We start from the raw sequence: 26,321 nt of genomic DNA, 5'->3' as shown, positions 1-26,321 counted from the left end.
ATTATGTGCTTTCTATAAAAAGTTATTTAGCTGCTTTTCATGTTTTTTCAGCAGTATTAGGCATTTTAGATTTTCACCATTTTTTATTTGGTTCACTTTACTATTATAAAATGTATTATAGTAACATGCATCATGATTGTTGACAGAAAATTTACCAGCAAAAAAAAAACGATGGAATACGCACGTAATTAAATAATAAATTACTGGTTTCTCATTACGCGCTCCAATTCAGTATTACTGCCAGTTTATTTTCAAATGTGAACTAGAAACATATTTTGAAAAATTCCTTGTATTTTCTGTTAATAAATAATTAAAATAAAGTACATTTCATAAATATACTTCTGTGTATAAGTACACAGCTTTTTTTGTTTTCAAAGAATGGAAGCTTTGATTATCTCAAGCACTAGGTAGCACTATAAAATCAAAATATGAATGCATACAAAACACCATAGAACTTTACAAATAATGAAAAGGATGGAATACGCACGTACCGAAGTGAAAAATTATGCTTCGCCGTTACGCACATTCCAGTTTGGTATTACAACCAGATTCTTTTTAACTGTGAACTTTGCCTTGCTGCAGCAATATTAATCTACCGCATTTGTTATTTTTCAATCTATAGCAAAAAGCAATCAATACTTGCTAAACCACAACCCAATTTAGCAACAAGTTTTTTTAAGAACGTTAATGAAAACAATTAAAAAATTATTTTCTAATAATCACAGGCTAAAGAAAATAATACTGGAAAAAGTAATTTATAGTCAGAACAAAACCAAATAAAAAAAAATTTGTGTACAGAACTTTTAAATTTTGTCACTATAAATAAAATAAATCATCTGTTGTTTCACTATTCTTAATTTGTGTATAATAAATGGTATTTCTTATTAAAATCGTAAATAGTTGTGCACGGATCAGGTTATCGATGGGCAATGGGTGCTTATAAAATATAGGGTATGTGAAACAGGCCGGGAATTACTAGAATCCAGGCTGCGTGAATTCATGTGGCATTTAAGGTCGGGGAATCGTGAAAGCATTTCATAAAATATTTACAGGCATTGTTGAATTTTAGTTATCTCTAAAAATGTTGGTATAAATTTTAATATGTTGTATTAGCGAACAATATTATTAATATTTGGTATTATAATTGTTTTTATTTTATCAATTTATTATTTATACCTTATTTTTTTCCAAATAAATATATATTTTTGATTTAATTCTCTAAAATTTATCGTCTCCAATGAACTCCATAAGGTATAAAAAATTTAAAAAATGAAACATGTAATTTTAGACCATAATACCTAATAAGGTAATGTAAAAAAAAAAATATTACAAACTTGTAACTATTTAAGCTTACTTTGATTTAGGAGATTGAGGAGCCGTAATTCAAATTTATTTTGTAGTTTTTCAGTAAACGTTTCTTTTTTTTAAATAATGAATTAAATGTTTGATGATACAACTTTTCCACTTATAAACATAAATTTCAAAAAAATAAACTAAAAAAAAAATAACTCAGATAATTTGGTGTTTTAATTTCACATTATTTTAGTTATTAAAAATTGCACATTTTGAATAACTCGTAGTCGTAAACCAGAGCTGATTTCGAAGTGGAAGTTATCAGGTTCAAATCCTAATAAAGGTAGTTTTTATATGGATTTGAATACTAGATCGTGGATACCAGTGTTCTTTGTTGGTTGGGTTTCAATTAACCACACATCTCAGGAATGGCCGGGTTTGTTCAAGACTACACATTTACCGGTGCAGTTACATTACACTGATAAGCCGCTAATGAATTTAATTGTTGATGCAACTATAAATAAAATTATTATAAATAAATAAAGAATTACACATTTTTTAAAACTCTTTATTTAATAAAAAACAAATTTTAATTTTAAAATTTTATATGTTTCATGCTTTCAGCGTTAACAGTTTTAATCCGTCTGAGATAACGCAGAAACCAGCGATGGATCTGCCAAATGGTAAAGTTTTACTTTTCGTTAATGTTATCCAAGGTAAGCTAGGCTTTTTAACTTATTGCATAATGACTTAATATTATTGTATTTTCAGAATAAAAGTAAATTTTAATGATTTCAACTAAATCTGATTCTTTACTTCTTATAAGCAAATATACGTTCAATAAAACATAAATTTCCTTTAATTTTTTACATACAAATTCAGTAAATAGTAAAAAAAAAAAAAAAAATACTTTTGTTGAAGTTAACTCCAAGTTATAGTTATCTGGTTTTAATTTGGCAATGACGTCAAAAAGTAAACCTTAAAATAAGATATGGAAAGATTTATTCTTTTACTTTTTAAGGTATTTTTTATGTAAAGTTTTTATTAAAATTTACATTAAAGTGGATAGTATTACTTAAAAAAAAAAAGAAGAAATAATCTTCCAAAAAAAACACATTGACCCTAAGAGTTGTTTGCAAAAAAAACAAACAAAAAAAAACACTAAATTAAGAATCCTTCATGATGAATATAGTATAAGAAGGAATGCAAGATGACTAAAAGTGATAAAATGTTCGACATTCATTTGTGAATATTGGTCTGCGAGTAAAAATAGTTAATTACGTATCCAGATTGGAAAAAGTTTGACATATTCCGTTTGGTCCCCTGCATTCATTAGAGTGATTCGTTGAAAATTTTTAGCATTGTGATTGGTTGTTTTTATTGTTAAGGATAGTGACGCATAAATTTACGTGATGAGCACTACCTCTATACTGGGTGGATAAGTTGTATGACAACAAAAAGTAACATTAAGAATGGTTATTAGTTTTATGCTAAACTTACGCAATTACTCTTTTGATTCAAGGATTTTCAAGTTTAGTCGATTTTCAGAAATTCATCCATTCCATTTTATTTTAGGAAGAATTAGCATCCAAAACATACTACACTTTAAGTATTAAAAGTACTTTTAAATATAAACTTGCCCGGAGCTAAACGTAAAATATGTTAAGTGAGAATCATATTTCTCTACACTGCTAATACAGAAACGTATTTTTTATCTACATAATTTACACATGATAAAACAAATTATTAATTACTAAAACCTAACGTACAGTACATTTTACTTTTTAAAACAAACAAATGTTTATAAATCGTTATTTTTATTTACGTAAAAATTTTCACAATTTCAAATTAATACTAACAGAATGAGAGTTAATTTATAATTTAACTTAAATTCTTAACTGGATAACCTTATTTTACTTAGCCTTACTTGCCTTTCCTTAATAACCTAGATAAATAAATCGAATAAATGTATTATATATGGAATAGATGCCACACGACTACCGGTTAAATTATATAACGTGTTTTAATTATCTGGCCCAGAATGTGCGTGTGCATTTTCGTTTATATTTATTAGTTAAATAAAAACTTACTTCACACTGCAAAACCGTGAAACTATTGCATCCTTTGTCAGACCTTACAAATTTTAACATTCATTCCTTAGAGTGCTAGAAGATTCCAAATCAATCACAAAATGTGTATAGTGTAACGTGAGGCGCGCTTATTCACTGATGTCTGTACTGATTTTTTGAATTACTTTGCCGCTGAGCCATACATCTTATCATTGATAAAATATCGACCTAAAAGTATAGACGTGTTGATAATTAAACTAAACAGAAAGAGAGAGAGAGGTCGACCATTCCTGAGATGTATGGTTAATTGAAACCCAACCATCAAAGAACACCGGTGTAACCACAATCTAGTATTCAAATTTGTATAAAAGTAAATCAGTAAGTAAGTACTGCCTTTACTAGCATTTGAACCTTAGAACTCTTCGACTTCGAAATCAACTGATTTGCGATGACGCGTTCACCACCAGACCAACCCGGAGGGTTAACATTAGAGCTGGCTAATACCTTAAAGACAATCATACTAACATACAAACAAAGAGATGATATAGTTGAATTTTGTTTCAGACGTGAAACATATTATAACCCACCAATCTCTTTTTAAATTACTAGACCATTTTACTTATATCATTCAATTTTTAAAACCGATCAGAAAATTATTTGATTTTATTATTATTTTACTAATAAATTATTAAGTTTCAAGATTTTGATTATTTTTCGTTTGTACAAGACAACGATTAGGCTAGTGTATGAATACTGCCCTGCATATGGAATAATAATGGAAACTAGACGTCTAATTCAATTGAAGCTATTTAGAGACCTTTTTTTATTTTTACCTTTTTTTTTTTTACAAACCGTTTTAGCATATATTACAATATATACAAAGTGAAGACTTTGTACATATATCAATAATTTTTAACAGAAAAGATACATTAATTTGTTGCAATACACAAACGTCTCCATTATTTTTGTGGTTGTAATATCTGTAAACGATCTGAGGTTTAGAAGATTTCAAACAGTGTTGCTTTGTCTAAAGTTGGTAGTGTTAAATAAATGAATACTTTATTCAGATATAATACTACATTATAAATATCATGTCATGAAAAATATATGTTTTTGTAATGACGGGGGAAAAACATGTGTGAAATTTAATGAACGCGAGAAAAAAAGGATAATTTAACACATAGTCACGACATACGTTTTTATAAATCCATTGAATTATGAACCTATTTATGAATAAACCATCGTAAAAATTCTTCTTTTGTGGGGTTTTTGCAAAAAGGTAATATGGAAAAAATAACGGCATACGTTAGTTTTTGAAATAAGACCTTGAAAAATATACAGAATCGAAGGAAATGAATTTGCTACATACTACGATTTTGCATAATAAAACCTCCACTAAGATGCTTTCTATTGTTAGGATGCATTCACTGCAAAAAGAAATCGGGTAATTTTTTTAATCCTTTACTTTAAATGTGTTTCGACTAAATATAGTAGAAACACATTTATACAGAGATTTTCCTTAGAATTCTTTGTATATCTCAGTGTCTCTCTCTCTCTCTCTGTGTGTGTCGGCGCGCGCACGATAATCATATGGTATATGACCTGAGGCAGATCCTTTTACTAAATCCTCTCTATATATTATATTTCCAGCTAAACTTGATAGCTTGATAAGTTCCCTTTTCTTTTGAACCATCAATAATTTTTACTATTTTCCATTTTATTTCCTCTCTATATATTATATTTCCAGCTAAACTTGATAGCTTGATAAGTTCCCTTTTCTTTTGAACCATCAATAATTTTTACTATTTTCCATTTTGCCTTTTACGCATCTTCTACTGATTCTTCTCTTTTCATTATATACATCCCAGTCAGTTATTTTTTTCTGAATAAGATTATATTCTCGTTAACCCACCTTATTTAATCCATGCAGACCTTTCTAAACTGTTCTTTAATCACGTTTTAGATATCTCGATCCTTTATTCTTCTATTTTAATTATTGTCCATGTTTCACATCCGTATGGTGCGCCGGTCGAATATAAAAACTTACAACGAAACAGGCCGAAAGCGCCTTACTACTCGATCTAAAAAAAGACCTACTCTCCACAACTAATGGAAAAACAACAATCCAATCTAGTAATGAAATACAGTACTATAATTCTGGTAATATAATGCTGGTAATGGTCACTGCTAAGATTTCCTTAATAAATCATTTGAAAAACTTGATTTTATTTATTAAAAAGAAAGTATTTTAATACATTGACTGTCGTGAGATCATTGGTGACCTAACACGTGGGTTCTCTGGGCTCATGAGGGCGCCGGTGACCTCGCAAAGAATCCATTTCAAATTAGCCCTCATTCAGTATGTCATTTGTACAATTTTTGCGTTTTTCTTGGCCTCAGATGACAAAAATGGAGTGCCTCTCTGAATGATTAACAGCTCGCAGTGGTTTTACTGTCCATAATTACACATTGTAAGTTTATATCAGAGAGTATATTCATATATTTTTTACTGTTTTCTATTAAACTTAAAACCCTATTTTTTCAGGTAACTGCTTAAGTAGTTTCACTACCTTTAAAATTAAGTTCAAACTAAAGTTTTGACGCAATTTATTTAAGGTAGGTAATACTTTCTTTGCATGAGATCAGTCAACTTTTCATAACGCCCTAATCAAAATCGTCCCATCCATTAACAGGTCTTGAACGTTATTCAATTTTCTTGACTGCTGTGTTGATTGAAGTAGTCTTTTTAAATTTTTAATCTGTGATCCTCATACCCACAAATAGCAGAAGTTCTTTCTTCGCATTTTTATATGCCAATTATATGCTTGTCGTCCTTTAATTTCCTCATCTTCATGTAACGATTAATGACAATTTCATCTTCCTCAGTATGAATTTTATTTTCGTTCTTAACTACGAATACAACTTAAATTCTGCCTGTATAAGCCAAAAAAAATTAACTTTAATAAACAGAAAATCAGGCATTACTTTACTTTCTCTTTAGGGTAAAAAGTAGAAAAATTATTCACAGAACTTTAAAAGATAACGAAGAAAATGTGAAATTTATTATGCGTTTATGAAGCAGATACAGTACTGTAAAAGGACTCGCTAAATAAGATTAATTATTTATTCAGGATGCAAAAGATTATTATTATTACTAGTATTATTAATTAATAAAAAGTAACTGAATAATTAACTATCCATAAATAAATACATTAATCATTGATCTTAAATATTATCTCTGTTATGCATGTGGGTCATTGTACATTTATAAGTGCTTTTGATAATTAATATTCAAAATATAATCATGCATATATTAAATAACGCACTAAATGTGACGTTTTAATTACAAGTAAAATAATAACAATGTAAAAAAAAAAATAATAAAATTAATAATTTTATGTGTGTAAATTTTTTATTTTTATTCTCTCCAATAAAAACGGTGGTGCGTTTGGTTTGTTGTAATTGCTCATATTTTTATTTTAGCTGATATTGCCGCAGAGCGGACTCCGTAGAGCGCCGGGCAGCAGAGCGCAGCCGTCCGGTGCTTTTGAATAAAACGCTTCAAGTGTTAAAAAATTACACCTCAAGAAACAGCTTAATTTTACAGAGTAAAAGCAGTCCGTTGTTAATTAATTTACAACTTATTTAATTTAGTTTTTAAACGTAGATTATTTTTATTTATTTATATTATTTTTTAATTTTATTTTATTTATGGAATTTTTAATAATTTATTATTTAATTACACTATATGATTTAGACGTTGTTAGATAATTATTATTTCTTTATCTATAATTTATTATTAAATTTAAATTAACAATTTTTATTAATATTTAAATTAATTATTTATATAATTATTATTCAAGCTTATTAATAAAAGAAAGGGATTATTTGTTAATATTTAGCAGTAAAAAAAGGATTCTTTATTTAACGAATTATTTAAATGTATGTTGCAACGGACTGTGGGGATAGTAAAACTAAGAGTGCACAAGGAATGGGGAGAGTCCGATGCGCGCAGCTTTTCGGCGCACCATGTGGTCCGCTCTGCGCCAATAGTATAGTAGGGAGCAGCAGCTGACCTGGCAATTAACACAAACTCACACAAACACACACAAGACTAAACGAAAAAGAAGCGTCCCCCAAGCCAATTTCGCCGGATAAATACCCGCCTTATTTTCTAGTTTATTACTAAAAATAATTTTTCACGCAAAACATATGTTACCTGGAGTGAATTAATACAGAAAAAAGTAGTGTAATGCTTATGTTATAAAATACCTGCCTCGTACAGGGTAGCTTGTGTATTACCGCCCTGTACTTTATAGGGTAAGTTAGGGCTGAATACTATATGAGTATGCACATTTACGTTAAGATTCACTACAAATTTTACTGAATTTTTGTAGAAAATGCTTTTGAAAATTTTCGTTTATTGGATAATTTCTGGGCAAATATCAAACGATACTATGATTTACTTAAAAACATACGGGTAGAACGAAAAAAATTATAATTTTTCAGTTTAAAAAGGACAAAAATCAAAGGTAACAAAATCTGCAAAACATTTTTAGAACTTTTCAAGAAAGGATTTTATTGTCTAATTTTTTAAGCATCTAAAAAAAATTTCAGGATACGTAAACGATTTTTAAAAAATTCTCCATATATTTATAGGTTTTTCAATAATATGTTGTTTTTATTTTTTTTAATTTCAGGTATCCATATCCCATCCCCAAACACTTTTTGTTTCAGATATATATACAGCTTGATTGAATAATATGAAATAGTATATAAAACATCTGATGAACAAAATGAAAATAAGAACTTATAATGAATTTCCGTTTTTATTAATAAATACCGATAAAAAAGATACTACTTTAGTTGAACTTGAGAAATATTGAAAACTTTTATCATTTCAAACAACAGTTTTAGCAATGATAAGACATAATAGATATAAATATTAATTTAAAAGTTAAAATGGGTTTACTGGTATTCTTTTTATTAGCTAAAAACGCTATCGCTTCTAAAATTAAAATAAATTTTATTCCAAGTAATTAAAGGAAAGAGATAATAATTAATAAAATTTGTTTGATCACTAATATCGTATATTTCTTATGCATGCTCTTTCTTTTTAGAAAGAGATAGATGAAGAGGAAATATCTTTGAAGAAATATAAGATGTGTTAATACAACTTAAAATTACTTAGTTAATTTCCTTTTTATTATTTTTTTCATTTTCTTTCCATTTTTCTCTTTTGCATTAATTTTTAATTTCTTGGTATTCTTTTTATTACTCTTAACTTTGTTTCGTAAAATAAAACCTCTTCATACTACCATAAAATTGACTTGCTGGGAATTAAAACATTTTATTGCCATTAAAATAGCACTAAGAACAATGAAATTATTGCGAAATATAAGTTGTAAATAAGGTTACAGCTTTTAAATTAAATTAAATTACAAAATAATAAGAGTTTTATTTCAAAAATTGTTTTTATTTATTACCTTTTTTCTTTACATATTATAGTTTTTGTTGTTTTTATATTAAGTAATGTGAAAAAATAAAAGTCAAGTAAATTGTTTTCCATGCAATAATTTTTAAAATCTGAGGAGTAAAATAATCTAATTTACATTATTCAGCTGAGTAAAGGCAAATTTATGTTAGTCTGCATTTTTAATTTTATTAATTTATCGCATTCAATATTTATTCAATGTAAAACTAATATAAGTCTTCATTAAATGTATAACTTATCTAAATGATATTTATAACAATGTTTACTTAATTTAAATTACTTCCTCCATGAATCATGAGACCTTGCCTATGGTGAGGGGGCTTGAGTGCTCAGTGACACAGAGTAACTGGACTGAAAGTGCAGCAACAATATCGGAGAGGTATCTGTTGAGAGCCAGATTAAAGAATGATTCCTGAAAGAGGGCACAGCTCTTTCAGTAGTTGTTAAGGGCGTAGGTCAGGAGAACTTAAACGGCCACATCATCACTCAATCTTCTGAGTACTGCGTGGCTGAAAGCAATGAAAAAACTACACCAGTTTTATTTTCCAAGAAATGTAGCTCTCTGCATTTTCATGTAACAAATGCAGGCTCCTACCTTGGTAAAATATTCCGGAGGTAAACTAGACCCCCGTTCGGATCTCCGGGTGGGGATTACTAAGGAAGGGTTCACCAGAAAATTAAACAGTAACATTCGACAAGTCGGTGCGAGGAATGTTAAAAGTTTAAAAAAGGTTGGTAGGTTAGAAAATTTAAAGAGGAAACTGAAAGATTAAATGTAGATGCAGTAGGAATTTACGAGGTTCAGTGGGAAGAGGAAAACGACTTTTGATCAGGTGATTTTAGAATAATTAACTCAGCGTAAAATAACGGGCAGGCAGAGTAGGTTTCATAATGAAGAAAAAGGTAGGAAAGAGACTAGATTATTTCAAAAAGTTTAGCGATAGAATCATAGTAACAAGAATAAAATCAAAATCAACAAGTGCTCATGATGATCATGAAGTAGAGTGTGTATACGAAGAAGTTGACAAAATAATTAAAAACATAAAAGAGAATGAAAATTTAATAATAGTTGGAGACTGGAATGCAAGCATTGGAAAAGGCAAGGAAGGAAATACTGTGGGTGAATATGGGCTGGGTAAAAGGAATGAAAGAGCGGACCGACTTATAGGGTTTTGCTCGAAGTATAATTTAGTAATTGCCAATAACCAGTTTAAAAATTACAATAGAAGAATATACGAATGGAAAAAGCCAGGTGATACTGCAAGGTATCAGGTAGATTATATCATAGTTAATCAAAGATTTAGAAATCAACTCATTGACTACAAAGCTTATTCTTGAGACATTGATAGCGACCATAATTTAGTGATAATGAAATCTAGATTAGGGGTTTAAAAACCTGAAGAAAAGGTGTCAGATGAATCGGTAGAATTTAGTGAAGCATTAGGAAGAGGAGGTAATGACGATTTTTGAAGAGGACATTGAAGGAGGTCTCAGTAAAAAAGATAATGTAGAAAATGTAGAAGAAGAATGGGAAAGAAAGGAAATTCCTACATCAGCAGAATTGAACTAAGGCAGAACAAAGAGAACTGGTAGAAAGCCTTGGATGTCAGTGGATATATTGCAACGGGTGGATGAACGTAGAAGGTACAAAAATGATAATGACGAAGAAGGTAAAAGGAACTACCGATAATTAAGAAATACTATAAACAGGAAGTGCAAATTGTGAAATATGAGTGGATTAAAGAAAAGTGTTTAGAATTGGAAAGAGAAATGATAATTGGTAAAATAGACGGAACATACAGGAAAGTAAAAAAAAATTGTGGTAAATAAATTAAAATCTAATAATGTGTTAAATAAAGATGTTAAACCCATTTATAATACGAAAGGAAAGGTCGATAAGTGGCTGGAATATAATGAAGAATTATAAACAGGAAAGGAATTAGAAACTGGTGTTATAGAGAAAGAAGAGGAAGTCGAAGAGGATGAAAGGGAGAAACAATACTGAGATCTGAATTTAATAAAAAGATTTGGATGGAAGAAAGGCTCCTGAGATAAATGGGATACCTGCAGAATTACTTCGCAGTGCTGGTGAGGAAGAGGGAGATAGATTATAAAACTGGTGTTTAATATTTACGAAAAAGAGGAAGTTCCGTCAGGATTCAAAAAGATTGCAATATTCATGATACGAAAGTAAGCAGGAGCAGATAAATGTGAAGAATACAGAATAATTAGTTTAACTAGTCACGCATCAAAAATCGTAACTAGAATTCTGTACAGAAGAACTGAGAGGAGAGTGGAAGAAGTCTTAGAATAAGACCAATTTGGTTTCAGGAAAAGTACACGGACAAGGAAAGCAATTTTAGCGATCAGATTAATAGTAGAAAAGAGATTAAAGAAATAACCAACATATATTTATAGACTTACAAAAGATATCTGATAACGTAGACTGGAATAAAATGTTCAGCATTTTAAAAGATTTAGGGTTCAAGTACAGAGATAGAAGAACATTTGATAACATATTCAGGAACCAAACTGCAGCAGTAATAATCGAAAAGCATAAGAAAGAAGCTGTAATAAATAAGGAAATCGGATAAGGATGTTCCCTATCCCCGGTAGTTTTTGATATTTACATAGAACTAACAGTTAATGATGTTAAAGAACAATTTAGATCCGGAATAACTGTGCAATGTGAAAAGATAAAGATGCTACGATTTGCTGATGATACAGTAGTTCTAGCTGGGAGTAAAAAAACTGTAGAAGAAACAATGAATGGCTTGGATGAAGTCCTACGCAAGAACTATCGCATGAAAATAAACAAGAACAAAACAAAAGTTATGAAATGTAGTAGAAATAACAAAGATGGACCACTGAATGTGAAAATAGGAGGAGAAGAGATTATGGAGGTAGAAGAATTTTGTTATTTGGGAAGTAGAATTACTAAAGATGGACGATGCAGGAGCGATATAAAATGCCGAATAGCACAAGCGAAACGAGCCTTCAGTAAGAAATATAATTTGTTTACATCAAAAATTAATTTAAATGTCAGGAAAAGATTTTTGAAAGTATATGTTTGGAGTGTCGCTTTATATGGAAGTTAAACTTGGACAATCGGAGTTTTTGAGAAGAAAAGATTAGAAGCTTTCGAAATGTGGTGATATAGGAGAATGTTAAAAATCAGATGGGTGGATAAAGTGACAAAATGAAGAGGTATTGCGGCAAATCGATGAAGAAAGAAGCATTTGGAAAGCTTATAGTTAAAAGAAGAGACAGACTATTATACGGCAAGAACCACCTCTGAAAACAAACTAGAGCAAAACGAAAGTAAGAAATGTAATAAAAATAATGTAGAAGGATCAATGAATATAAAAAAAAGAGAAAAAATTATGGAGGTAGAAGGATTTTTTTTTATTTGTGAGGTAGAATTACTAAAGATGGTCGAAGCAGGAGCAATATAAAATGCCGAATAGCACAGGCGAAACGAGATTCAGTAAGAAATATAATTTCCTTACATCAAAAATTAATTTAAACGTCAGGTAAACATTTTTTAAAGTATATGTGTCGCGCGTAGCTTTATTTGGAAGTGAAACTTGGACAATCAGCGTACCTGCGAAGAAAAGATTAGAAGCTTTTGAAATGTGGTGCTACAGGAGAATTTTAAAAATTAGATGGGTGGATAAAGTGACAAATGGTATTGCGGTAAATTGAAGAAAGAAGAAGCATTTGGAAAAATCTAGCTAAAAGAAGAGACAGACTTGACTTATAGGCCACATCTCACTGAATCCTTGATTAGTCGCTTTAATATTTGAGGGACAGGTAGAAGAAATGAATTGTGCAGGCAGGCAACGTTTGGAATATGTAAAACAAATTGTTAGGGATACAGGATGAACGGGGTATACCGACATGAAACGACTGGCACTAGTTAGGGAATCTTGGAGAACTGCTTCAAAGCAGTCAAATGACTGAAGACAAAAAAAATTTATGTTAATATACTTTAGTGATTAACAGTCATTCGATAAAGTTCATGTTTCTTATCAAAACAAAGAAGAGTAATTCAAATATCCAGAATTATTATTACATAAAATATGATTCTCATAACTATAAAAATAATGAAGGAATTACTGTTTAAATGTTTAGCAATATTAAATTACATTCCTGCGATATAGTGCTCTAATGTCTAAGATAAGAATAGAGAGATGAACTATGATCTTAAAAAAAATGTGTGTTGATGAGTTGTGTTTAGAACTGGAATTCCCACTGATTCAAATGTAGTTATCCGTGACTTCATTCTGGACAAGTTTCTAATATCAGAAAGATTAGTTCTTGAATATTTAAATATATATGCTTTATTAATTCTAATTTTTTTCTTCCATAACAGTTTCCATTAATTCCTTCTACATCAAAATTAGTCGATAATAGATCTGTATTATAGACAATTATTTATTAGTGTTTAATTATGAGACTATAATTTTTGAAAGCGACTTTTATTTCCTTCTACTAGCCGGTTTTTTTTAAAAGTCTATACCAAATATGTTCGTAATCCGTACCTTTTCTTATTCGACTGAAAAATCACGTTCTTCAACTTCTGTTTGGTTAAATATATATTAATATTCACTTTAAAGTAATATTCGATTTAGTAATCCGTCTATTTTTCTCTTAAATACTTTTATAGTTAAATTTTTTTGGATTCGTTTCATTTTTTATAATTACCTAAATGAAAAACTTTTATACTTTTCCGATTCTTTCAATATATCGACAAAAATATTTTTTTTCATTTTATATCCTATGTCTTCCTATTTTTTAAAAATAATTTTTGCTTCAGAAGTGCACATCCTGATACCCATCAGTAGGAATATCTACCTTAAAAATAGTACCCAAGAGAAACCTCATTATAATTTTGCGTATAAAAAAACGTTAATGAAGAAGTGCGTTACTTAGACAATAGAGTGGCTACAGTTTTCTACTACTTTCAGCCGAGGAGTAATCAAAATCTTCTTGGCTTAAGTTTTTATTTCTCAGCCTACATATATTTTATTTATCAAATACACATAAGTATTCCTAAACCCTAATGAAAGACCTGCATTGCTTTTTAGAAGTTCTTCCTCTACTGGCTATTTCATTAAAACCACCCCGTTATTGCAATTTCAGTGGTACACCATTCACATAGTGATTTTAGGTAAGTTTCTTTTCTAAATCAAAATCACACGGTTTTTTATGGAAGATATCATTAATATAATTCCAATAATATGGATTTTTAATTAAAAATTAATATAGCGTATTGAGTAAATTCAACTGAGGTGCAAGGATATATTATTGATCACTGAAATATGGAATATATTCTTAGAATAAAATGAATATAATTAATTTTATTACAAGTAGTTACTTGTACTAGGCTTTCTACCTTGATATTTAGCCAACTAAAACAAAAATAATGACTTGCGCTACCTATTTTAAATAACATTATTACTTTAGTTATTAAACTAAAATTAATTCTACACAAAAAATAATTTAGCATCAAATGTTACCTAAGGCTACGCCAAACCTTAGATCTAACATTCTTGACTAAACATTTTTAGAACTGTTTGGTGTTTTTTTCTTTTTTTTATAAGTTGAAATTATTATCTGTAATACTTTGTGTTACTCGTATAAATCTTATGATTCATAAATTATGAGTGACAACAAACTCGTTTAAAGTACCATGAACTGGTTTTTTTTTTTTTTTTTTTTTTTTTTTAAGTGAAGTTTACTCTATTTTTATTTGTTCTCTTACTAGGTTACTTTTTTTTATTAATTCTTTATAAACATTAAAGAAGCTTTATTTCAATTTATCTTTCTTTTCATTAAAATTTCTCACAAAAAATCGTTGAAAAGAAAACTCTTGTTTGAAATGAAATAAAAAAAAAAATTACATAAAAATTACAAATTCTTATTTTTAATATAAATTAATTAAAAAAAGGTTTTTGCTCTATGTGTATTTAATTTTTCTTTACCTGTAAAATTAAAAAGTGTATTTTAACGTTTAATAATCTTACATTTTCATGAATATTCTAATTTAACAATTGGTTAAAAAATCTGTTAAACTTAATTTTTTTAATAATTTATGCTTTGTTAAACTAACATAAAAACACACTTCTTCTACCTGTATTTTGAAAAGAATTACAGTCAAACTGCTAAACTTAAATTTATGGTGGTTGTGTACAATATTTTTTTTTTAACGATCATCTTTTTAAAAAAGTATGCATATATTATTTTCAAATTTTAAAGAAAATCATTTTTTTATGTCTATTACGGTATTAAATGATTTTAATTTGTTTACTATTGATAAAACAAGTTGTTCATAATTACAATTTTCTGTTTGCCATCTACGAAAGAAAGAAAAAAATAAAATAAATTAAGTCTCTCCATATTTCAACTTAAAATGTCTGTAAATTTTTATCATTTTCAGTACGATTTTATAAAATTTCAAATTTATAAACGTTCAAAAAATAAAGCTCATAAAAGTAATTTGGAGACGTAAATATCAAATATTGCGAATTTTTAAATATCTTTTACCTAAGCTGAATTCATATAAAAAAATTCTTATAATAAATTCTTAGAAAAAAATATTTTTTTTTATTAATCATTTTTAAAATAATTTAAAAATGAGAATTGCAAATATCAGCAATATTGTACGGCTAGCCATTTACATAAAAACTCATGCATAGTAACGTTAAATATTTTAATGGTAGAATAAAATGTTTTTATATTAATATTAGTATTTTTTTATTGTTATGATTTCATGCTTGTGACTGCTTGTTTATTAATATTTTTTACTTGAAATAGATACAACAGTCTTCTATTATTTTTTTAAATATTCTTGAGTATTTAGTTGTTTTATTTGGCATTTTTATTTTTTAACTTTATAAATAATTTTATAGTATTCGTAAAGTTCGTGTTATGTACCAAACAAAATTTAACATTTTTTTATACATCTCTGTTTGTGAATAATGCATGCAGGAGGGTAGATTAACGCGTATTAATACTGATTGCAATGAATTTCCGCAAGAAACAACGTAATTTTTATTACGTTGATATGTATTTTGATATTTGAACTGATCATTATAATTTTCATTAGAAAATATCAGTTGCAAAGATTTACATTCTTTCAAACAAAAAATTCATTAAATTAATAAAAAATACTTATATGTTCTGTGTAACAAATTATACAACTTCAAATATATTAAAACTGACTGCAATAAATTCCTTCTGATACATGACGTGAAATTGCGAAATCTATTTTTGAAAGAAACTGTTTTATAAGGCAAGCTGATTCTACGTTCTCATAGCATCAAATTGTAGAAGAAAAATCATGCAATAACCCAAAACGTCAATAAATAATAAAAATACATCCAAAACTTAACGTGAACTTCTACGTAAGAACAAACAACGATTTTCTTTGTAAACCATTGCATTTTGTATAAGATTTTCGTATTTTATTTTATTTTCTTCTAAGGGGAGAACTTATTTTTATATTTATTATTTATAATTACCAATACGAAAGTAATTTTGTTTTATTATCCTTTTTTGTTGTAATGTGTAGTTATTTTTTTTTTTAGTTTGTAGCGTGTGAAAATCCCATGCTTGATCGGGATTCGAACCCAGGACCTTCGGATGAAAGGCCGAGATGCTCCGCGGCGCGAGTGGAAATAACTGGAGTACACTTAAGTGTACCTGGAATTTATATACAGTTAAATTAATAGAGGAAGGTTACGTTTCGATCTGTGAGAGTACAGACGTTATTTTTGCTATCTTTGATCCCCACTTTGTCTTCATTTTCACGTTTTTTGTTGTTATTTAAGTTATTCGTTGTTTTGTGATGTTTCGTTCGTGTTTTGCTTAGTTATTTTACGATCTTGTGGTTTTTTAATTCGTTACTTTGTTTGTGTTAGTGCCGAACTGGTAACTTTTCTTTATACGGGATAATTAGTGACCTGTCTGGAGTTACCTAACTCGGACTTTACATATTTGTATAGACTTAGAAAATTTTAATCTTTTTTCTATCAGCTGTTTCAAGCACGGAACTTTTGAGACATAAATTCCATTTTCCAGTGTCGTTTTATTTATATTTTGAACTTGAGATATTCTTGATACTTAAAGATTTCTATTTTTTGTGTTTTCCGGCTATTCTTGCCAATCGGAGACATGATTGATTAAATAAATTTAAATCGTTGTCTGATTTAAATTAATTAACTGATTTCGTTTATTTATATTTTGTCTTTTTGGTTGGACTATGGATGAACAAGATCAGCATGGAGATGTCCCCCTTACACGGGTGAGGTTTTCACTCCACTTTGGGGAAAGAGATCCGGTAGGGGAAGGCTCTCCTGGGTTATCGTCCATGAGGTTGAGTCAGAGAGTTGTGAAAATGACGGTTTTGTGAAAATGGCGGTCGAGGAGATCAGGAGTGCGGAGCGGCTACTGAGTAAACGTTGAGAAAGGAAGAAAGGATAGACATCGATCCGGTGGCAGCATAACACTCATAACACTCAAAATACTCATAACACTATATTTGTCCATCCTTAATTTTTCTCTCAATTACTATTAATAATAACAACTTAGAATAAACAAGATTTCAAATACTACAGATTTCGGAATGCAGTAAATATTTTATTCCCCTTTTTTTAGAATTATATAAAAAACTTACTATCATACAGCACAACAAAATTAATGACAAAAAACATTATACAAAATTTTTTTTAATATCTTACAGCATGAAATGGTACTTTACATTACCACAAGTAAATGTTTACCTACGTTTAATTATTATTTTTTATGTCCTTGTTGATTGTATGGTGTCTCAGTAAAGCAGGTGACATGATTGGTTAATAAACTATATATACCCTTTAACCGTAATATTAATTTTTTAATCTATTTAATTTAATTATTTTTAAGAAAATTTTATCCAAAAAAATCATCGTTTTCATCTTAACAAATGAAACAAAATTAACAATTGAAAAATCATGAAATTTTACAATTATTTTTATAACGGAGTTACAGATTTACAGGTAATGTTTTAAATATTTACCCTTAAAAAAATAATTTAAAAAAATTTCTGTATTGAAAAATATAATGATTTTCACGATAAACTACATGATAATAGGGTTATCTTGACCTAACATAGTACACCTTATTAAAGATAAATATTCGAATCTCATTTAAAGTAAACCAAATGAAAATAAACTAAACGATAGGCCAGATTAAATAAAAGTTATTGGAAATAAAATAAAATATGAGGATAAATTAAATACAGTGTATAGCTTAAAAATAACAGCAGTTATTTTTTATTAGAAATTTGTATAATTTAGTTTGATTCTTTTACAAAATAAAAAATTTAATGTGTTTTTCCAAGGATACTATACACTATTTTAAGATTTAACACAGTGCAAGATGTAGATTAGAATTAGAATTTTCTTCTTTTAAAAAATCTACGTTTTGCCCTACGCTTAAACTTAAACTACAAAAATACATTTTAAAAAATATTGAATTTTATTCTAAAAATATTTCGAAAGTGCAATAAAACTTTCACAAATGAAATTACACTTTTTACTTCCTTATACGAAATAAAGGAAGTATTGTGATCACCAAAAATTTCGGTATTCAGATTTCAACGGAAATATCCATGTTGATTAGTTTCGGCGTGACGTTTGTACGTACGTATGTATCTCGCATAACTCAAAAACGATTAGTCGTAGGATTTGAAATTCTGGATTTAGGACTGTTATAACATCTAGTTTTGCACTTTCTCTTTTGATTGCAATCATCTGAACTAATAGTGTCCAAAAACGCCCTGAATCCAAAGAAAATCATTTTGGACTTTTTATGTGCAATAAGCCCTCATTGAGAGCTTTTCAAGGATATATCATAAGTGATAGTTTTTTTCATTATTTCCAGAGTTATAGCCCAACAAAATTTGAATTAATGAAGTAATCGGCTAATTAATGGATCTTACAAGGCATATCGGTTCAAATTAGACTTCATATCCTTTTTTTTTAATTTAAATAAATTGATTTATTAATAATTATTAACATCTGATTGTAAACAAAATGTACAATAAATAATAATTTAATAATAACAATTAAAAAAATATTAAAAAATATCAGTAAAGTTATTAATGACATAAAATTTTAAGTAATTTTCATTTAAAAAAAAATGTATGTGTAATTTAATAGGCATACAATGAAGCCATGTGGCGTCTACATCAGATTTTTTCAGTTTGAATGTCATTCGTAAGTAAATAAAATAATATTTAGATAACGGAAATAATTAAATCGTTATAAAAGTCTGAACAACTTTTTAAAAAAATGTTTTGATAAAAGTTTTTCTTGCTATTAAATAGCATTTAAGATAAACCCAACTTCACTGATAAATTTGAGAACAGAATTTGATATCTTATTCATGAAATTAATATATTTAAAAAAATCGTATTATATCCTTTTAACTAATAATAATGTTTATTATAAAAATAAATGCATTAACTTAAATAAAAATTTATTATTTAAATTTATATCTATTTTTTTCTGAATGAAACTTCCGTGGACCGTTAATGATAATCCCCTAGTTAAAACATTGCATTCTTAATTTCAGGGAGTTGTAGATAAATAATTAAAATAAATAATTATAAGATTAAATGAAAATTTATAAAAGCAACATACCATACAAACAGTAACTGAATCTTGTCCACCCCATTTGATAGTAAGAGGCTCATAAGCTCGATCTACAAAACGTGTCGATTGGTGAAGTATTGCCAAAACAGAGATCCATGCCACACATTTTAATACTCTTGGCATGGTACACCATGTCCTTGCGACAGGAGCGTGACATACGTAAATATATCTGTAACAAACAAAATAAAAATACAAATGTTATATAAAAGAATAGAGAATAGATAGTTCAATACAGAACATTTTTTCGCATTTCCTTCATTTAAAAAAGATTAGTTTACCACTCCATAGATTACAACAATTATAGAAATTCCTTCATTTAAACTTCAATTAATAAACAGTAAAAGATAATATGAAGCGGGAAGAAAGATGTTACTTCTGTATAATTGTTAATACTACAAATAGAATTTAAGATTTTCCTAAGGTTCCACTTAAGCAGTTAAATGAATACGGTGCAAGATATGCAATTAGTGAAACAATTATCTTACCGTTGTAGTACGACCGCTTCTATTTTCTAACAAATTTTAATATCTAAAAAAAGAAAACACTAATGGATGTGATAAAACATCCTAACTATTTTGGAAGTAGCTTGGAAAAACCCCTTTTACTCCTTTTAAAATACGAATCAAATAAGACTTTAGCAATCCTAAACCATATTTTAACTATTATTTAACATAAAAATTACAATAAAATTTGTATAAACCAGTTTTCAATAAAATCAACTTAAAATTTTTATGGCGAGCAGTTTTTTGAGAAAAAAAATAATCCGTAAATAATGATTATCTCAGAAAAGCAAGAAAGAGATAAAAACAAAATCCTAACGGAAATTTTATTTTATATACGATAACCCAATATCTATAAAAGTTATGCTCCCTGAACGGATTTTTTCACCAGAAATTGAATAAACAGACCTACATACATAAAAATCATCTAACCAAATCTTAAGTCTTTAGGGTCAACCCTTTCTGAGATATTAAACCAATAGAGATCAACAAACAAACACACACTCATACACGCACAAACGCACATATATATATATATATATATATATATATATATATACATTCCCTCTATTACATTCTATAATATCCATGAAAAAGCAAAATATAGTCATTCTTTAAATGAAATTCTGGATACATGCAAGAAATAACAAATTTAATACAAAATAAAACTTCAGTAAAATATTTTAACAGAAAATATATTTAATGGAACAGTGTTTCACAGAAATTAGGTAGGGGGGGGGAAATTAAGTTCGCAAATTATGTGATGTTTGTTTAACTTACATAAATTTTGAGACATCTTTTTATACTCGTGTAAACTTATTTGATTCCTTCAAATGAAATATTTTACCTTTTGTTAAAAAATATTACGATATATGAACGTATTTAAGTCGGCGGAGGACTCAGCTCATTTTTAAAATTAATGTGTTTATATTTTTACGCCTGAGGTACGCAAATTAGGGTTGGTTAAGTTCAAATTACATAAGTATAAAATGTAATGCTAAAATGCCCTTAAAAATGCCAAACGTTACAAATCAAGCTGATAGTACATTATAAATTTTCAGCATAAATATAATACGAGGATGTCCACCGCAACAGATAACGCTTTAGTCTTTACTGGTATATTTATTTTTTGAGTTAAGTTAACAGTGTTTAGTAAACATTAACTACAACAGAAGGTTTTTCCGTCTGCCTAGTTGGGTACTGGTTATTACGATCGCAGATCCAGTATATTTTTGATCCATACATTTTATGTTCTTCTCTAGCTCTGAAATAAACATTTGCTGATATTTTTAATGTATTTATTTGTACGATTAAACAAAGGAAAGTTTTTATTCTATAAACAAAAGGCTGTTCTTTAAAATCAACCAAATCATTAATTATCAAAATTTTAGAATTGTGAATCACAAATCAAAATATTCGTACAATATCGACTGAAAAAAAAAAGTTTTACAAAGTTCTACGTTTATTGTTTTAATGGATTAAAAAAGGATATAATAATTTCATCTACTTACGGAATTATAAAACGATTTACTGGAATTTTATTGCAGTTAAAATGGTTTATTTGATAGTATATATATTTTTTTTTTTGAGCGAAAAACACTATTCTGTTATCATCCCCGGGTCAAAATAATAACAAGAGACTTCTTCTGGGATAATAAAATATTTGTAAAACAGGATTAAAACTATGATGAAAATTAAGATCGTAATAGGAATAAAATTGAAATAGTAAAAGAAACCAATTAAGATAATATATGACAGGTGAATAACAAAATAATATAAAGATTTTGACGGGTTAGATCATATTAAGTATATTAATTCTATTTAGAAGTCTAGTATATTTTTGTCACTTCTTGTCATTTTTATTCGTATATAAAAAAAAGTCTTTTATAAGAGTTCTCTATGATAACATAAATTCTTGCATAATAAATTTTTACACAAGAAACTTTTGGAATATGCTAAAAAAATTACAAGATTCTTATTGAAAAATCGCGCCAAAATTAGTAAAAAATTTCTCATACACTCTAGGAGATATTAAATATTTTTTATCAATAAGGAACACAAACGTTTTTTGATCATACAAGAGAAAATTCAATTTATTTTATAATATTTATGTATAAAAATGTTAGCAAATGAGAAAATTTTAAAAATTATTTTACCTAAATTAATAATTAATATGTTTGTCAAAACAAAGAGAAATGTATAAAAAAATGTAATGTAAATATGTAACATAAATATTATATTTTTGTGTATGCATTTACGGACAAAATGATATGGTTTATTCATGAATAGCATTATTGCCTACTCTGAGTAGTACAATCTGACATATTAACAATATGCATAAATAAGTATGACAGTATTACCGCGTTTATGTAACAATCAACATATTTGCTTCATCACATTGTCATCTGGTATGAAAAGGGGAACTCAACCGCAATCCACAGTACTATATATATATATATATATTTGTATAAAACAGTATATACATGATATTGAACGAGACCACTAAAACTGGCGTTACTCGTGGCTAATATCACTTCGAACATATTATTAATTCAATTGTAGACAACATTTTCTCTTGACAGCCAATCATATTTAAATTTCAGTAGTGATGTGAAATTTAGAATACATTTTAGGAAGAATCTGAATTCTCTCGTAATTACGTTGGCCAAATACTAAACCAATCTGTATTCAAATTGGTATAACAAACATTATAAGATTAAAAGTAGCAGGCTGTATTTAAAGTCACTGATACAACGTCACATATATCTCTAATAAGTGGAAACTGTTTGTATAACACAGTGTTTCTTTAAAAAAGAAGATCGTTAATTTATTACTTTACGTTAACTACTCTAGACTTTTGATAGGACTTATAACACTTATAAATATCAGAAGTATAAGTGGCTATATTAAGATTACTTTCTTTGAGAACAATAATGTTTAATAAAAAGCCAACCCCTGCGATGAACATGTCAATTATAATGCTGAATATTTAATAAATTTCAGTGGGCTAAGCGTACTGATATGCTATATTACCATTTGGTACAGTGAGGAAGACAAGGGCAACCACTTCATTTCACATGTTTTCTATATTCCTACTATGAATAACTTGTTATTTGGAAGTGATCAATTATTTCTGGTCGGCTTCAACTGTTAGTTGCAGTACATAAGGTAAAGTAGGAAAACACGCCTGAGTACCAAAAGTAGTTTGCTGATATTCACGGATGGTTCATATTTGACATTCACAGATTAGAAAAATATTTCCAACCTAAAATAATTCTATAAAACTTCATGGAATTTTGGACTTTAAGAATCACAGGCAACAAAATATCAAGAAACGCTAAAAATCTAGTGGAAAGATGTTTTTTAAAATAGCAATTCCTCTTTTTATTTCTCAACCAGGAATAGTAAACACGTATTCATTTTATCACAAGATCATCTTTCTAATTTGGTTAAATTTTCAACCGCCTACCTATGGTATATTGTTAAAATGTCACACTCTCTTTTACAACTTTATTGTTAGCATATACTTTCACAGTTGCATAAGAACCTTCCTATCATGAGAACAATTTTTTACCATTCACTGTCACAGATAATTAACAGTCACTTTTGAAAACAATAGATAGAACTTAGTTTATAGAATTAAAGCAACTTGCTAAATCACTTATTAGCTTTATTATTTTCGGCAGGTTTTATCTTAATTTTTGATTTGGTTATTATTGATGAGCATGTTATTAGAAAATTTGGATTTTTAAAGATCGTGTTACGGGAAATGTATGTGGAAACTAATTAATCAGCCATCAAGATCAAGTGAGGTTAACCCAATTGGGCGGCTGCGTGCATTGATGCTCCGGCGGGTTTATCTTGGTATGACTAAGACCGAGGCTAAGAACTTACTTCTGGCCGAGTGGCAGGAGGCCTGGAACACCTCATCTACGTGGACGGACACGTAAATTAATTCCGAGAATAGATATATGGATGCAGAAAGGACTGGGTTAGATAGGTTTCTATACAACACAGCTCCTTTCTGGACAAGGCGAGTTTGAAGCCTACCTGCATCGATTTGGCAGGAGAGCGTCTCCTTTATGCAGGTACTGCGATCTTGAAGATACCATTGAGCACACCATCTACCAATACCAGCGGTGGGACGTGGTCAGACAAGATGTCGAGTTAAGCTGGCTTCTCCGGAAAAAACAGTTCCGTACATGACGATAGGAAGAGCGGAATGAGACAAGGTAGTACACCTAGTAACAAGTATCCTGAAAACTAAAGCGAGAGAAGCTAGAGAATGGGAGAGAGTCCCAGAGAGAGTCTAAAGTAATAAAGCTAGAGATTTAGGACACAGATCAGCAAGAGGACTGAATATCACCCAGCAAGGAATCAGAGTTGCATACAAAAGACCTGAGACTCAGGCGAAGAAACTGACCTGAGAGTGAAGGGGCGAAGGGCAGCCTCCTGTGGAGCCATCGCGCGCCTGCACTTGCGCGGATGAGCGACGGTGATGAAGCACGGGAACTCTGGACCCTAAAGGCACCTCCTGAGCCCGCGTAATGCTTAAAACAGGATCGGCCCTGGAGGAGGAGAAATGGTGAGATAGGTGTTTTAGTCGGTAGGGTGCTGGTAGACATAGGCTCTTAATAACATCTAGCCGAACCCGTGTGAGTCCAACACTCACCCATTTTTTTTGGGGGGGGGGGGGTGCGTAAATGGCATTTCTCAAACTCATCTATAACAAAAAAAAAATAAAAACCCAATCGGATGACTCTCTGCGGGTCGTATGAAATTGTTAGTACATCAGTGCAACTAGAAAGCAACTAGAAAAGAAGAATCAGTGACAAGAACTTTTAATGCATTTGAAATTATATAAAACAATTCTGTTACATTAGTAAGAGTGAACCATGGAATTTTACGAAGAGGATATTAATATTGTGAATATTTTATTAAGCAGAATATTGTGAAGGAAGAATTTTGAACAATTATTTTAACAGTAAGTTTGAATTATGTTTTTATTTAATTATTTTATATTTATTGTATTTTTTTAGTAGATATTTCACAACACTGAAATTATTCTTGTTTTGGTTAAAAATTACAATATGGGTTTTTTTTTGCCACGTTTCGGTCTGTTTTGTTTTTTTAATAAAACTCAAATTTTCTAATTCAAAGTTCGTAAAATTTGGTTGACATCGGTAGTAGTAAATTTTTTGTGGTACCAATTGTTTTATAAAAATTACCAAACATTACTAAATTCAGTTCTGGAACCTATTTTTTCAGTTTTTTAGGTCAAAAACCATAGCAAACTATGAAATACACTCCTTAATTAGGTTTTAAGAATTTCATTATGGCTTCATTTATCCTCAGAATTGAAATTAGGGCAAGATTTTTCGCGGGCTATTAATCAAAAACGAAGAGCTTTTAAAGTTGTTTATATAAAAGTTTTCCTTATTTTGACATATAATTTGTCCTAAAAATATTTTCGTCTGTTCGTTAGATACCCTGAGTGTGATATAATTAAAAGAGTGTAGTTAACAATACATATATTACACGACGAATATTACTAAAATAAAAGAAAACATTTTTATTGTTATCTAATGCTACTAATAAATTACTCCACTTTTTTATCTTATACTATTTTCTTATAATTAATTAAATTGAAACTTTTTTTATCCGGTTAATTATTAATTGTTTTTTGTTATAAACGATTTGATGCAGTAATTCATTCTTTCTGCTGGTGATGTGGTAATTTCAAATATGTCTTTTATTACCTTTAATTATTTGCTGTATCTCTGTCTCCTACAGTTTTTACCTCCTATAACTAAGTACATGATAATTATAGTCGTATAATGCACATTGTTATCATCGCAAAGTATAAGTATTGTTTGCTTGGTAGATAGAAAATTAATTTTAGTGTAATGGTAGGTAACTGAATGTTAGAGACATTCGAAGATTGTCTGTTTGTGTGAATTCATATAACGCATAAATTTTCTCTTTGTTTATTAATTACAAATGCTGTGTATGTACATACACATTCGATTACGCTGACGTATGTTACACGCTAATCTATTTTAAATAATATCAGAAATCTTAACAAAAAAAGTATTTTTTATATCTATTAATGAATACCTGAAAACTAAATAAAATTAATGAATTTTGTTCAGGCTTAAAATTTTTCATACGCTATGGGTTTTCATAACATATTTCAACAGAGTTAATTGATATTTTTTAAATATTTAGTATTATGCTGAAATAAATTGACTGTTTTTTGCAAAAG

The 26,321-nt window shown here is 28.7% G+C and overlaps 1 protein-coding gene and 1 long non-coding RNA gene across 6 annotated transcripts in view; one reads left to right on the top strand and one right to left on the bottom strand.

Annotated features, from left to right (window-relative positions):
* Nucleotides 1–8,210, top strand: part of LOC142319188 (uncharacterized) — a 32,955-nt gene extending 24,745 nt beyond the window's left edge. Inside the window, exons 2-3 of one of the 2 annotated variants that reach the window (XR_012755130.1) lie at nucleotides 1,918–2,009; nucleotides 8,063–8,210. This is a non-coding gene — a long non-coding RNA (uncharacterized LOC142319188). Of the gene's footprint in view, nucleotides 1–1,917; nucleotides 2,010–6,845; nucleotides 6,968–8,062 lie in introns of those variants that run through there. The other variant, XR_012755132.1, reaches the window with a different exon arrangement.
* Nucleotides 1–26,321, bottom strand: part of SPR (G protein-coupled sex peptide receptor) — a 1,401,361-nt gene that overhangs the window by 189,148 nt on the left and 1,185,892 nt on the right. For all 4 annotated transcript variants that reach the window (XM_075356175.1, XM_075356174.1, XM_075356177.1 and 1 more), the window contains one exon: nucleotides 19,545–19,725. In XM_075356175.1, coding sequence (XP_075212290.1) covers nucleotides 19,545–19,725 — 181 coding nt within the window. The remainder of the gene's footprint in view (nucleotides 1–19,544; nucleotides 19,726–26,321) is intronic.

The sequence above is a fragment of the Lycorma delicatula genome, chromosome 2 (assembly GCF_047948215.1).
Source record: "Lycorma delicatula isolate Av1 chromosome 2, ASM4794821v1, whole genome shotgun sequence".
NCBI lineage: Eukaryota > Metazoa > Arthropoda > Insecta > Hemiptera > Fulgoridae > Lycorma > Lycorma delicatula.
Note: the sequence above shows the minus strand (reverse complement) of the source record. Positions and strands in the feature narration are given on the sequence as shown.